This window comes from Enhydra lutris, unplaced genomic scaffold (assembly GCF_002288905.1).
Source record: "Enhydra lutris kenyoni isolate GAN:26980312 unplaced genomic scaffold, ASM228890v2 scaffoldscaffold71, whole genome shotgun sequence".
Taxonomy (NCBI): domain Eukaryota; kingdom Metazoa; phylum Chordata; class Mammalia; order Carnivora; family Mustelidae; genus Enhydra; species Enhydra lutris.
This window is the reverse complement of record NW_019154155.1, coordinates 3,276,668-3,291,720: the sequence shown is the minus strand read 5'-3', so window position 1 is coordinate 3,291,720 and position 15,053 is coordinate 3,276,668. Positions and strand designations below refer to the sequence as shown.

The 15,053-nt window shown below is 40.5% G+C and overlaps 1 protein-coding gene across 1 annotated transcript in view; it reads left to right on the top strand.

Moving 5' to 3' along the window:
• Positions 1–1,067: 1,067 nt before the first annotated feature.
• The window catches only part of LOC111159921 (sarcoglycan gamma), a 142,273-nt gene continuing 128,287 nt past the window's right edge, over positions 1,068–15,053 (top strand). The window contains exon 1 of the mRNA XM_022522602.1: positions 1,068–1,264. Coding sequence (XP_022378310.1) covers positions 1,211–1,264 — 54 coding nt within the window. The 5' untranslated portion in view covers positions 1,068–1,210. The remainder of the gene's footprint in view (positions 1,265–15,053) is intronic.

The following is a 15,053-nucleotide window of genomic DNA, read 5'->3' as shown; positions in this document are numbered from 1 at the left end:
ACCTCCAGCACACTCACCCAGCATGCTCAGATACCCGTACCATTCTCCAGACACAGAACTGCTAAAAAAAAAGTCACTTTCCTGTGTAGGTGAGGGGGTCCAAGTGTACATGTGCTGTCAACCAGAAAATGAATGACTGAAATACACAAGCACTAATAGGATAACTATATGCCATATAAACACAGTTGAGCGAACCTCTGCAGGCCTTGAGAAAAACAGGGTAAAAGAGGTTTCTTAAAAGTAATGGATCGGCGCTTACTACTTGGGAGCCTGATTTCCTGTGTTTGGCAACATATCTGCCCCCGCCAAGTTTCGGCAAATCCCGAGGGATGCCTCGTAGCCGCGGGACCTGGTCCTTGCTTTGATCTAGGAGGAAACCGCGCGGCTTCTGAAGCCCGAGCGGTTCTCGGCCAGACTAGAGTCCCGTGAATGGAACCATTCTCTCAACAGGGACGCCCTAAACCCCTCAGATTAGGAAGGCGCAGACTGTTGTAACTGCAAGGGACTGGGAGCCCCGGTGGGAAAATTAGTTCTTCCCCCGAGCTCCAAGCCCGGGATGCGTTAGGCAGACGCAGTGGACCGAAGGGGAAAGGATGGAAGGCGCCCCCCGCGGGTAGCCCAGAAGGAGCGGGCTGCGAGCCGGCGTCCACGAGTGCCGCTCAGCGACCCGTGCGCGTGCGCGGCCGTGAGGGGCGAGCGAGGGCGGGCAGGCCGCCGTGGGCGCGACTGAACCGCCGGGACTGGCCGTCCTGGACTTGGAAGGGCGATGGGGGCGCGGGGGTGCTGGCGGGGCGCGGGACGGTGGGACGCGAAGGACACGAGGAGTCACGCAGGGGCGCCGGCCGCTGTGGGAGGGGCACAGGGGCTTGGGGGCGGGGGTCGCGGTGATGGGCTGGAAGGGGACGCTGGCCCCGCGCGGAGGGAGTGTGCGGCCCGCTGGGGGCGCTCGGGGCTTGTCCCGCGCGCGCGGGGCTCCTCGGGGGCGGTGCAGTAGCGGTGCCGAGTCTACCCGGGGCGTCTGGCCTCCGCCTCCGCACGCTCGCGCCGGGGCAGTGGCACCGGGAGCCCTGGCGGGGATGTGGGCACCCGTGGCTCGGGGGAGCGGCTCTCCCGCCCAGAAGCGGAGTTGTCGCTGCGGTCGCCGAGGAAGGAGGACGGAGCCGAGGCCCGCGCTGTCCGGAGAGGAGACAGTGGTCTCATCCCGTTAGGAATGAGGGGAAATACAGTGGCCGTTTGCTCGCCGGGACCCCAAGAAGTACAGCAGGTAAGGAGAATGGTTACGGACCGCCACTTCGTGCTCAGCTCCCCTTATTTCCGTGTCCTTCCTTCTCTTGCAGCCCCCTAAACCAACCCGTTGTTAGGATCCTCTGCAGCCTTTTCCCAAGACCCCAAACCTGCCTTCCCACCCTGCTTCCTCTCCCTCTGCATCTTCTCTGCCCCGGACAGCGTTTGCCTTCCTCGTCTGCCAGTCTGCGAGGGTTCTGGGACAAGTGTGAAAGGTAGTTTAGACAGTCGGCTCTCTTTGCCGGAAAAACTTTGCTGATTTGCACTCTGACATAACACTTAAATAACTTGCGGGGGCGGGGGCGGGGGCGGGGGCGGGGGAAGGTGAGGCAGAGAGAGGCAGGCATGCGAGGGGGGTGCGTGTGGGGATAAGAGTGAAAATAAGAATGAACTTGTTTTCTGTAAATTGATTTTGCCAAAAACCTTGCCATGGATTGCTGACTAGTCTCTCCTTTGACACTGAGTGAGCATAGTGGCTTCACCAAGAAGTGCAAAGTTGCACAGGGTTTACCCGGGCATTTTAGAGGGGAAACAGAGCCTTCAAATCACAGATGGCTCCCACAGTCTTCAGCGGAATTATAACTTGATCCTCCCGCCCCCTTTATATCCACTACCCTCTATAGTTCTCGTGGTTGGTATTTATTATTTATTTGCACGTTATTCGGTTAAACCAGAGTTAGGCAGTTGATAATTTTTAAATCATTACTGGATGGTCTGATGTTTTTAAGTAGTAGTACAATCACATACAATTTTTTCAGTGAAATAACAACTCATCAAATGATACCAAATGTTGTACAAGTAGATTTTTAGTGATTACACTCTATGTGTGGTATTTTTGTATAAATGCTGCCAAGTGTTCTTTAAAACAGGTAAATCTATGTTTGTAAAGCCATGGAATTGTGTTTATTTTTCTTTTACGGCAGGTCTTTTTTTAAGACTCTTCTTGTACTTTTCTTCTTTTAATATGAGCAAGCAAAAAAAAAAAAACCTGAAAAACAGATTTTACAATATTATTCAAAAATATATATAAGCTGATCTCTTAATTTTGGGTGATGGAATATTTCACCAAAAGGTTCAGTGTCTCTGGTATGTGAACTTCCTTTTAGAAAAAGTGCTTCCAAAGTGATTAGCAAACTGATATTCACTCCACATGTGTAAAAATATCATATAGTAAACTTTTAAAGTTATTGAATCATGTTTTCAAATACCTTGCTTTGCCAAAGTCCTTATGCTCCTTCGATATTTAATATTTGTTGTTACTGAATCATTAGGCACAATATTCAGTAGATAGTACACCTAAATCATTAATGCATGTAGTATACCTCCACTGTGGGGTTACAAATATAGAAAAGTTGTCCTGTATAACAATTATAATCTAGGATATATTTTTTTAATCTTGAAAAAAACATAGTGATGAACAATCCATTTAATAAATTAGACATACATAAACAGACTATAAAATAAATCAGGAACCTTTGACATTTAACAAATAATTTGCTTTTTTAAACAATTAAAATACCTCTCTGAGTGTTAATGAGGATAATAATAATATATATATGTACAGTATTACATTTTGATCAACATCATTTCATTATCTTGCATATGACCTTTTAAAATTCATCAGACCCTCATTTTGAATTTTAGTTGTTACTGTGTCCCGCAAGAATTCCTAATGCCCTTTGGGTAAAATAGGCAGATATCTATGGGCGTAGGTACAGGTAAGCAAAAAAGTAATGCTAATTTTATTTCTTTCTCTAGAATAGTACTGTTAGAAAGTGATTTATATGAACATGATTATCATAGTATCTTAACCCAAATACTTAATTTCCTAAAGACTTAGGTGGCATTGCTTTGTGATTTTTCAAAAAATGCCATTACATTATGTCTTCTGCAGTTGAATTTATGTGAAGTAAACACAACTGGTTGTGTGTTGTGAATGCTACCAATACAGGGTTATCTGTATTGTATCCCTTGTTTGAAGTGTATTTGCTTATAAATTTCTGAACACACCTTCTAAATTAGGAAACAAATTAGCTACAAATAACAACTTGTCTTTTTAGCATATCATTTTGTTAGGTGTGAGGGAAATAGTTGTGCTGGTATAGGAGATAGCAGGAAAAGGAAAGAGATAGTAAAATAATGCTTCCTAACTATTTTACGGCCATGAATTCCTTTGAAAACCTGGTGATTGTTCTAGATCTGCAACTTGGACTGGATTTCAAGAGGTTAAATGTTCTTGAAGCCAGTTCTGGACCCCTGGCTGAGGTCACCTAAATTAGATTCTCAGCATGTAGGTGGGCTCTGTTGCTGCATATACAAAACCTTGAGTCAGTCCGTTATAATAAAGTATGATGACATTAATGCTTACATTAATAATAAAACAATGAAAACTTAATTGGAAAAGTAACACGAGCCAGGTATTAATTTATGGAAATGTGCTTGTGATATTTTGTCTAGTAGACTTTAATATTTGTTCCTAAACTCCCTTTTCAAAAAAAAAAAAACATACAATAAGTGAACTGAATAAAAAAGGGGGGAAAATTAAAAAATAGGAAACCTTAACTAAGATCATTTTGCATTGAAGACAAAGGCCTAAGTAGCAACCAGGTATAAAAAGGCAAGGACTATATAAAAGTTGTGTTTCTATAAAGAATGTCTTCATGAGTCACTGGATTATTTACATGGATTTCTGAGGGTTAGATTATCCTTGAGGCTGTCTTGCATTTCGAAGGCTTGAGGTGCAGATTCCCTCTGTATATAAAGGACTGTTTGCATTGGTTTTCCTCCCAGGTCCTTTTAGGCCACACTGTCCTGACCAACGGCCACTCTTGGGAGCCGTGGTTCCTCCTCTGTATCCTTTTGCCTTAAGATTCTTGATTCAATCTATTTGTTTATAATCCCCCTTAATCCAGAATTATTTGAGGTAAACACCCAATAAATTATTCTCCAGAGAATTTCCTTCTCTCTTGGAGAGGTTGCTGCTGTCCCTCTGACTTCTAGCACTTTCTCTCAAAAGGAAAGTGCTGTGTGCAGCCCATTGACTGAGCTCCTACGTTAAGCCTGGAATGGCTCGCGTTCATTACCTTTCACCCATCTTCACAAGAACCCTGTGAGGAGGGCCCAACTTAAGACAGAAGGAAACTGGGCCCAGAGAGGCTATCGTTTGCCAACGTGATTGCTCCGCAGAACTGAGTAATAACACAGACCTGACACCAAACCCACACCTCGCACAGCAGTACAGCACCCAGGAAGACTGCTTGGGTTAATCCTGCCTCTCATTCTTCTTGTGAATGCAAAATAGCTCAAATGACCACACCACATGACGACTGCTAGGAATACTTTGAATCAAGGAAAAAGAAGGCCATCACATTTAAGGTTAACATTAACTAGTGTAAAGCATGAGCACCGGGAACCTTGGTGCCCTTAAAAACCTCAGAATTCTTTGGAAACTCTGTCTTCTTGAAGGCAACTTTGATGTCTTCATTTTCTAACTAAATATTTTTCCTTGACTTTTTACTAAATCAGGCAAATACAGAAGGCCAATAAAATAGATAAAATAGTATCTTATGAACATAGTATTCCATTAGCAAGTCTTGAGATGTGTGGTGTATAGTGGGATGGTGACTAGTACACTGGTACTTCCATTTTATGAAGACTTTCATTTTATTCATACTTACCTGAAGCAACAGTTCCGTCAGCCTTCACATATCATCATATAGTATTGCCTCATTTTTTGCCTTTCTGCCTTTTTTTTTTTCCCTTTTGTTTCCAATATCCAAACTTGGAAGCATATGTAAGTGAGGAATGGTGAGAATGACCCAAATGGAATAGTAAAAGAATGATCACCCCTTCCCTTCTTTTGACCTGTCTCAAGCCCCAGGTAACTGTCCCACAGTGTGTGTTTCTTTAAGAAGTATCACACTCCGCTCAGGGTTCTGTATAATTCTTCCAGCTAACACTTTGTACAAGTCTGGAAAAGTATAAGTCACCATCTCTTTGAAAATTGCTTCAATCTTGTCTCTTTTTTCCTCCCCTTCTCCTTGAATTCTCACTACATGCATTTTGGCCCTTCTCATTTCCATCTTCCATTTCTTCTTGGACTGCTGATTCCATCATTCCACCTCATGATAGTTTAATTGCTCGAGTGATTTGTAATTATTGTGTGTGAGCTCATCTACACTGAGCGTTATTCTTAGGACTCTCAAATGCAGCAGGTGTGAAAGTGTCCCTAGGAGTGGTTCTGCTTGTGCATCTGCTGGTATACCAGGGGTTTTATGGGTCTCAAAGCTGGTTTTATGTAAATTTGATGGTTGGGGGTTATAGCAGCACATATTTGTTATCAGTTTGGACAAACTGTCACCTGTAAATGGTACGGGCTTGTGGTTGATTTAAGCTTATGATTTTGCTTTCTATGAAGTGGTTTGTCTTTCTATCCACAGCCTTAGAGAGGGAGGGATCTCTTCTTGGACTTTCTTTGTATGAGGGAGCTCTGGCCTTGCTCGGGACAGAGACCAACTCTCCCATCTCTGTTGGGCATTTAGATTCAGGCTCAGTCTCTAGGCCCGTAAGTGGGTCTAATAACCTGCCTACTATATGTGGCGTCACTCCCCAGTTATCTCTGGCTTTCATTTCCATCCTTTTTTCTAGCCTTAAGAATGTTCCATTCTTTCCTGTAATTCTGACCATGTACTTTTAAAAGTATTACATTTTATGTAGAACTGTGTCTTATTGGTACAAATGGGGTTCTTTCATGTCTTCTCAGTCCTTTATATTAGAAGACTTCCATATGTGTGATATGTTTCATTATTTGGAGGGAACATTTCCTATGTAACTATTTTTAAAGATAATTATAAATTAAAAAAATACTTTGTATATTATACTGAGCTAGATTATAAGAGAGCTCCATGATATTCCTTATCTAAATTTTAAATAAACCAAATTTTAACCAAATTCTGGAATTTTAAAATGAGTAATAAAGTTAAATAGTGTATTAAATGATGCTAAATGGTTACATTACAATGAAGATAATCCTCATTTATGTTAATTATGTAGTCTGTGGATTATTTAAATTGGTTATCTAACCTATTGATTATTTATTCTTGGGCTATCTATACCTTTATTACTAAATTGTTTTTATTTATTAATATCTCTACCAAATATTAGTTGGAAAGTAAGGATAGAAGTCAGGACAGTTTTGTTAGTAATTAGAGTTTGAGCAGTTGGTTGCTTAAAACTAATAAATTGAGGTTTGAGTATTTTGTCTTGTGACGTGAAGCTCAGACCTTTAAGTATGAATTTGTTTTTTTTGTTTTGTTTTGTTTTGTTTTGTTTTTTAAAGATTTTATTTATTTATTTGACAGACAGAGATCACAAGTAGGCAGAGAGATAGGCAGAGAGAGAGAGAGGGAAGCAGGCTCCCTGCAGAGCAGAGAGCCCGATGCGGGGCTCAATCCCAGGACCCTGAGATCATGACCTGAGCCGAAGGCAGAGGCTTTAGCCCACTGAGCCACCCAGGCACCCCTTAAGTATGAATTTGTAATTAGAACAGGTACTCAGGTAAGTACCAGTTGATTTCAGGGATTTTTTTACTTTGCAAGGGGCAGTGAAGGGGATATAAAAATGTAATATAATGATCAGATTCACTTCTTGGACTAACAATGATAATAAGACAATAAATTTATTTTGAAAATAGTAAAACCTAACTAAAATATGACTTGCATATCTACAACATAATCTATTTCCAATGAGATGTATCAGGAGTAGGCAAAGGGCCAGATGATAAATATTTGGGCTTTGTGAGTTATAAGATCTCTGTCACAACTATACAACTACACAACTGGGCAGTGGTACAGCCGTAGACATACATAAATAAGTAGCCATGACTGTGGCTTAGGAACAGTCTACTTGGAAAACAGCTGGCAGGTCTTAACTTGACACACTGGCCATCATTTACCAAACCCTGATCTATACTAATGAAAGCAATCAGTCATGAAGAAATAACTTTAGTTGTGACATATTTTCAACACAGATTGATATGGTCAACCTTAAAAATTGAACAACAAAGGCTACCACGCAGCAAATTAGTTTACTTGGGAATAGGGAAATTTCAGTTTGGGACACGTAAATCATGGAGAACCATAGGCAAGCCTGGAGAACAGGGAAAAACATCCTTTTGTAGAGGGAAGAAGGAAGGTGGGAGGGTGGTTTTGAACAAATGTTCCTTGGAGGAAAATGAGAGTTTGAAGTAGTAGTGGCTTCTAATTGGCCGCAGGTGACTGAAATCGTGGGAGCTCCTCATTGGCTGGGAGGAAATTGACTCCCTCCTGCTGGACTGTATAGGCTGTGAGGGGCAGTAGTGAAGGAGAGCTAACCCCTCGCGATTTCTGATTGCATTTTGAATGAGGTTTGTTCATTTTCACAATAGCTACGTAAACACTGCTTTTGAAAAATCACTTTATACAAAATACTAATCCCTTCATACTCAAAAGATTTAGGAAAGAAGGAATTAGTCCTTATTTATTTCTTCTTTACCTTCTTTAGTCATTTCTTGTTTCAGGCAATGATATAATTCACAAACTTAAAAAAACAAACAAACATTGCTTTCCTCTCTGGAGCTGAAACTTCAAACTGAGTAAGTTAATGTTTGTAAACTACCTCTAATTCATAAAAATTAGTATGGTGAGATTTGTTTTTTAAAAAAATAGTATTTTAATATATGCATCACCATGAATATGCTGTACACATTACATTACATTACATTACAGATCATACTTAAATGTTATCACTATACAAAACTGCTACAATAGCCCACAATAAAAAAAAATTAGAGAAATGCATATATGTGACCCATATTTTAAAATGGTAATTGTTGTACCCATCAGTAAGCCATAATCATCTGCACAGTAGGTTTATGGTTTTGCTCCTACATACAATAACCAATAGAGGTGAATCAGAGTGTCACTTTCCCTTAAGAGATAAGAAAGATTTATATAAATTGGAAATAAGGGGGGGGAAACTTAAAAATTAATTTATCAAGTTTGCCTCTTTTGACATGTAAAATGGTGCAGGCAAAAGATTTTACAATTTCATTAAAGTAGTTTCATAAAGTATTCTTACTTTCATATGGGGAAGGGCTCAAGATTTTTCTATGTTGCTTATTTTAAAAATATTAACTACATATTGAAAAGTGATGTTGTCCTTTATTTGCTACACATTAAACAGTTGGAAGATGTTTATCCAACTCATAGATATTGGTTATTTGTAGATAATTTTTTCAAAAAAATAAAAGATGGTAATTTTGTAGTATATAAGTGTATCAAATCAAAATATTGAAAACCTTAAGCTTTTACAGTGTTATATGTTAAATCTACCTCAATGAAGCTGGAAAGAAAAAAAAAACTAATGGAACCCTTCTTGCTCACTTCAAAAAAAGAAAATACTCTTATACTATAATGATAGTTCTATATTACTACACATGTGTCCAAACCCATAGAACATACAACACCAAGAGAAAATTCCAGTTTACTGAAAGGAAAATCACTTTCAGTGATTACAATGTGTCAGGGTAGGTTCATCTTTGTTAACAAAAATGTACCATTCTGGTGAGATAGATTGGTAAGGGAGGATGCTGTACGTGCGTGGGGACAGGAAGAATATGGCGAATTTCTGTACTTCCCTCTCAGTTTTGTTATAAACTTGAAACTGCTCTAAAAAATAATCTCTAAAAAATGTACAGTGCATACATATACCACATTTTCTTTATGCATTCATGTGTTGATGGACACGTACATTGTTTTTGTATCTTGGCTATTATAAATAATGCTGCAGGGAACATGGAAGTGAAGAGATCTTTTCAAGATCCCAATTTATTTTCTTTGAATATATACCCAGAAGTGGAATTACTGGATCAGGTAATAGTTCTATTTTTAAACTTTGTGAGGAAGCTCCACACTGTTTTCCATAATGGCTGCACCATTTTACATTCTCACCAACAGTGTATACAAGTTCCAGTGTCTCCACATCCTTGACAATACTTGTTATCTCCTGCCTTTTTTTTTTTAAGATTTTATTTATTATTTATTTGACAGACAGAGATCACAAGTAGGCAGAGAGGCAGGCAGAGAGAGAGGAGGAAGCAGGCTCTCTGCTGAGCAAAGAGCCCGGTGTGGGGCTCGACCCCAGGACACCGGGATCATGACCTGAGCTGAAGGCAAAGGCTTTAACCCACTGAGCCACCCAGGTGCCCCTCTCCTGCCTTTTTTTGAGAATACCACTGTAATAGGTGTGAGGTGATACCTCATACTGTATTGTATACTTGAAATTTGCTAAGATGATAACATTTAAGTGTTCTGACCAGGGAAGGAAGGAAGGAGAAACAGTAACGATGTGAGGCGATGATTGTGCTTATTAGCTTGACTCTGGTGGTCATTTCACAGTGTATGTCAAAAGTCAAGTTATACACCTTAAATATGTACAGTTTTTATTTGCCAATTACACCTCAATAAAACGGGGAGTGGGGGGGAAATGGGGCTGTGGAAAATTTTCCATAGCATATGCTTTTGACGTGAGTTCTATGTTATATCCAAAATGTGACTTACTTTGTCAGCCCCTGCCCCAGTTAAACAAATGGATTTTTAAAAGTTGATCTGCTGCATTCAGAAAAGACAGGGAAAAAATTCAAAGGCCAGAATTTCATTAGCAATGGTCTGAGTCATAGCACTGCAAAATTCTTATGGGTCACTAACCCTAATTTCAAACTGTAGACTAAGTATCTCCATACGATAGTTCACTCACCCCACATTCTTTCTCTGTCCAAAATGGGATGCTTCATTATTCACTTCAAACCATTCCTGCTCTGGTTGGTTAACATTGGTTTTCATTTATTCTCCCACACAGCCAGGTTAACACCTTTCCCATGTCCATCCAAGTGGGTGCTAGGTTCCATGAAAGCCTCGCTCTACATGGCTTCCCAGTTTCCTGAATTGGGGTCCAGTGGCCTCTGCTTCCATGATGCTTAGACTGCAGCTTGGTATCTACCACCATCTGGGGTTGCTCAGCAAATTATTGTGGAGTTAGGCTTAATTTTTTTCCATCTTCTCAAGTTTGAGCACAGTAACCTCTTGGAACTTCTCTGCACATGGGAAATATCATGAAGAAGCCTAGGCAGGCCCACCCCTCCATTTCTGTCTCAGCCTTTCAGCCTCCTCCTCCTGTTGACTTCTGCCTTCCCACACCACTGGACCCATGCTGATGGCCAGAACTTCCTTGACCTGATCAGCATCATCATCTTCTACCTGTCTGTATGTATCTGCTCCATCCACTGAGCAAAGTCCTGTCACAGATCACTCCTATAGTGTGATTTTCCTATTCTTATCCCAAAAATATTTTTAAAATCCCGTAAGTGTTCAGTTGCCAGTGCTGAACATTCATAGCCTCCAGCCTCAGCTGGAAGGACCCTTAGCCTCATGCTGTGATTTCATTTATGTTCCACTTTTCCCTCTCCCTTCTCACTGAAAGCCATTCCAGACCTTATCTGCTGTCTTTACCATCTTTAGCAGATGAACTCTTTCCTGCTCAAATGAGATGATGGGGCACTCAGGTATGCACTGCCTCAACTTCCTGTTCTCCCCAGCCATAACCTTAACCATGCCCCCATCCATCCTTTCCTCTTCAAAGCAGCTTGGCTCAGTTCCTCCCCTCCTGCTTTTGCCTTCAACTTCTTCAGGCCATTACATTTCCATGACCACCACCCCCCACCATGGGTGACTTCCCCTACTTATGAATTAGCGTAAGATTAATACATGTTTGAGGCTTATGTAAAAGGAAAACCTTTAGAGAGAGATGGTGGCTACACATATGACTGGTTTATTAAAGACAGAAAATTAATTCTTCCCAGCCTACCTATGAGCTATTTAAAGCAATCTTGTCCTGTGCTTGTTTTGATATAGTTTTGTTTGAACAATTTTAATCAAGTTACTCCATTTCAATGTGAAAAAAATTGGGGCAAAAAATGATTTAAGATAGTTTTTGAACAATGAAAGAACATAGAATGAATATTATAGCATTATCCTCAAATCAATAATTATGTTATTTACTAAATTCAGCCAGTAAATACCTGATATTTCTTGGGTTAACTCTGAAGTACAGATGTTGGTATTTTAAAAAGGAACAAAATAGTAGGGGATGAAGGTAAAAAATTTTTAATTAATCAATTTATTTTTATATATTTTTTAATTTAAATTCAAGTAGCCAGCATCACTAGTTTCAGATGTAGAGTCTGGTAATTCATCAGTTGCCTCTAACACCCAGAGCTCATCACATCAACTGCCCTCCTTAATGCCCATCACCCTGTTACCCCATCCCCCCACTCACCTCCCATCCAGCAATGACAGATAACATTTTTAAAAGACTTGGGAAGGAAGGCAGTTTTAGGCCCACAGCAAAATTGAGAAGAAGGTAGAGAGATCTCCCATACTCCTCCTGCCACACCCCCCACAGCCTTCCCATTATCAACATTCCCTCCTACAGTTGTTACAACACTGTTATCTCCCAAAGTTCACAGTTTGCTTCAGAGCTCATTCTTGGTGTTGTACATTCTCTAGGTTTGGACAAGTGTATAATGACATGTATCCCCCGTTATAGCACCATAAAGAATAGTTTCCATGCCCTGAAATTTCCCGGTGTTCCACCTAGTCAGCGCTTTCTGACTGCAGACTCCTGGGGAGCAGTGATCTTTTTATTGTCTTCATAGTTTTGCCTTTTGCAGGATTTCATATAATTGGAAGCACGTAACCTTGTCATATTCGCTTTTTTCACTTAATAGTAGGCATTTAAGTTTTCCCTACATCTTCTAATGGCTTGAGAGCTCATTTCCTATTTTTGCTGGATGATATTCCATTGTCTGGATGTATCAGTTTGTTTATCTATCCACCATTACCCAAGTTTGTGTAAAATATTTTTAAATGCAAAAATTATATGACTTTTTTTTCCTAAAAGCATTTCTAAGAGTATGTCTTTTCATACAAGTCAAACTTTTTTGCATTATTTATGATGTGGGAAGAAAAAGACCTAGTATTACTTCCTCACAGTGTACCATACCGTTTGCATCCAAATAGTTGGCTGTATTCTATAAATTTGTTTGCAAATCTGAATATATTTTTTTAGAAGTGTATCATATATCTGTTATGTTCAAAGAATGCTTTGCAAATGCTTAAGTCTAATGTAGCTAAATAATAATGTTTCTAGCACAAAGCCTAAACATTGTATCAGAATATGTGATGCTCAGAATTGGCCCAAAGAATAAGATTGTTTCCTGGCCACATAATTGGGGTGTTTTCAGTGATGGTTTCAGTAGAAAGGAAACAAATGTGGTCCTGAGAGAGAAGTAGGAGTCTGCACTACATGTAGTGGGAATGAGCTCACAGCCACTTGGGGACATAGGGACGTGTGAAATTTTACCAGCCATATCTATCAAATAGTAGTAGACTTTATGTTCACCCAGCATAGTATAAATGTGAAAAAAAGCTTAACTATTTCTTTCAAATATACAAAAAAAGAAAAAAAGAAAGAAAGAAAGAAAAGAAAGGAAGAAAAAAAAAGAAAAGAAAAAGAAAATTCTCATTTTGGGAACCTAAGGCAATTACTTCATTCTATTGAGTTGAAACGAACTGTCAAAAATGACTAAGCTTTCAGTTACACTCCTGGGCATAAAGGTGAACTGAACAGAATCATGTTCCGAAAGAGAGCTCTCACATTGCCAGAATATAATCTCTGAAAGTAGGATAAGATATATAGAGGAACAGGGAATCCTGAGAGTCTGACTCAAACCAAGGCCACGGAATCATCCCCAATTCTGTGCTCTAAGTTTTTGCTGAAACTGAATTTGCTATTTTCCTCTTCTTTGGCTATCTAAGATTGTGTGAGAGACCAAAATTCTTTCAGGAGTGAGGATCCACAGAAGGGTACCCGTGGTGCCTCCAAGTAGTTTTCACAAGTCACTAACAACCCTCTTAACCCTACAGTGAAGGGGCATGTGGGTAACAGACTTCCACGTTGAAGATGACAATGTGAGGGTAGTATTTCCACAGTGATTCCTCCTGAAATCATTCAAAAGCAGCAAAGTGAGTGAAAAACTCATTCAGTTTCTATTTTAAGCAAAACTAGGAGATAACCAAAACCCAAACCACAAAACGTGTGGGAAGTTACCCAAAAGAGTGGGGATTGAACAGGTATGTGTCTGAAAGACTAGCGAGAGAGGCCGTAGGAGCTGTAGGCTCAGAAAACGCAGTACTGTGTGTGTTTCAGAGGTAAAGAGTGTGTCCTGCGTGGTGCAGTGTGCACACCTCACATACAGTGGGAGGAGGAAATGAACGAGCTGACAGCGGGCATCTCTTGCACAAGCTCTGTGCCAAGAGGCAAAGGTGGGCAGATATGGAGTCACTCAGAAAAGTCAAATGTCAGGAGGCAAGCTGACTGTTGAAGCTAAGCTTAGGATGGATCTTGTATTGTGAAAAAGAAAGAGAGAGAGAGGGAGGGAGGGAGGAGGGATGGAAGAAAAGGGAGGAGAAAGGAGGGAAGAGAAGCGGAGGAGAGAAAATGAAAGGAGAGGAGAGAAAGAAACCAAATAAACAGATGTGAAAACTGGACAAACACAAATACTTTGGGTCATGAAGAAAATTCCAGTTAGACCAAAACATATCCCATCCTGGCACAGACCTCCTGAAAGTAGCTGGGCAGGGAGCAGAAAGGAGAAGGAGAGAGTGACAGCTCTATGGAAGGGGCTTGTTAGAAGAAATGGGCAGTATTTCATGGATAATACATCTAGTGTTTGGAATAAGGTCTTCTCTTAGAGGGAACTATAGCTACATTGCTGTGGAGCTGAGATTATCAACCATGGCCACCCATTAGAACTGCCTAGGGAACTTGACGAATACCTAGAGCAGGGCCTCTGTCAGCAAATTCATCAGAATGTCTGGAGAGGATCCTAAGCAATGGTATTATTTTATATACCTCCTGGTCGCTGCTAATGTGTGGTCACAGCTGAGAACCACTGCTCTTCATGCCTCATTCTCTCCGGCCTTATCTGGTCTGTTCCATGTACCATGTTCCCACCCCTAGGCCTTGCTTGTGTCACTTAAACATAAATCATTCCTGCCCCAGGGCCATTACACAGACCAATCCCCTACCTATATCACACTTTGCCCTGGTCTTTTCATGATAACTTCTTTCTCATTCTTCAGGTCATCCCACAAAGGGCTGTCCTGACCATGTACTTAAATATTCTCCCCATCCCCATGCTTACTTTCTTAATAAACTTGCCAGGGTGAGAAATTTTCTTGATTATTGTTTTCACATTGATTGGCTGTTTGCTCTCAACTAGAATATAAGCTCTGAAAAGGTAAGACCTCCTTTGTCCTGTGTACTCAGCTATCCTCAGCATCTGAAACAGGGTTTGGCACCCATTTGGTACTCATTGGATCAAAAACAGCAGAAGTGGCTTCAGCAGGATCCTGGTAGCCTTTGCATATAACTGATTCATATAAGACAAACCAACTTAGCATTCCAGAAAAACAGTTTCAGAGAGAGTCAATCATTAATTCCATTAAGCAACCTCTATATACAATAGGAAGCATTGCCATACACCCACCTAAAAGGCATTACTTTTCTTAGGCAATTACTGAGATGATGAGAACTGAATTTCTCATTTATTCTAGCAAACATAAAAACTAGTCAACAAAAGCAACTCAAGTGTATGACAGAGATAATCCTTG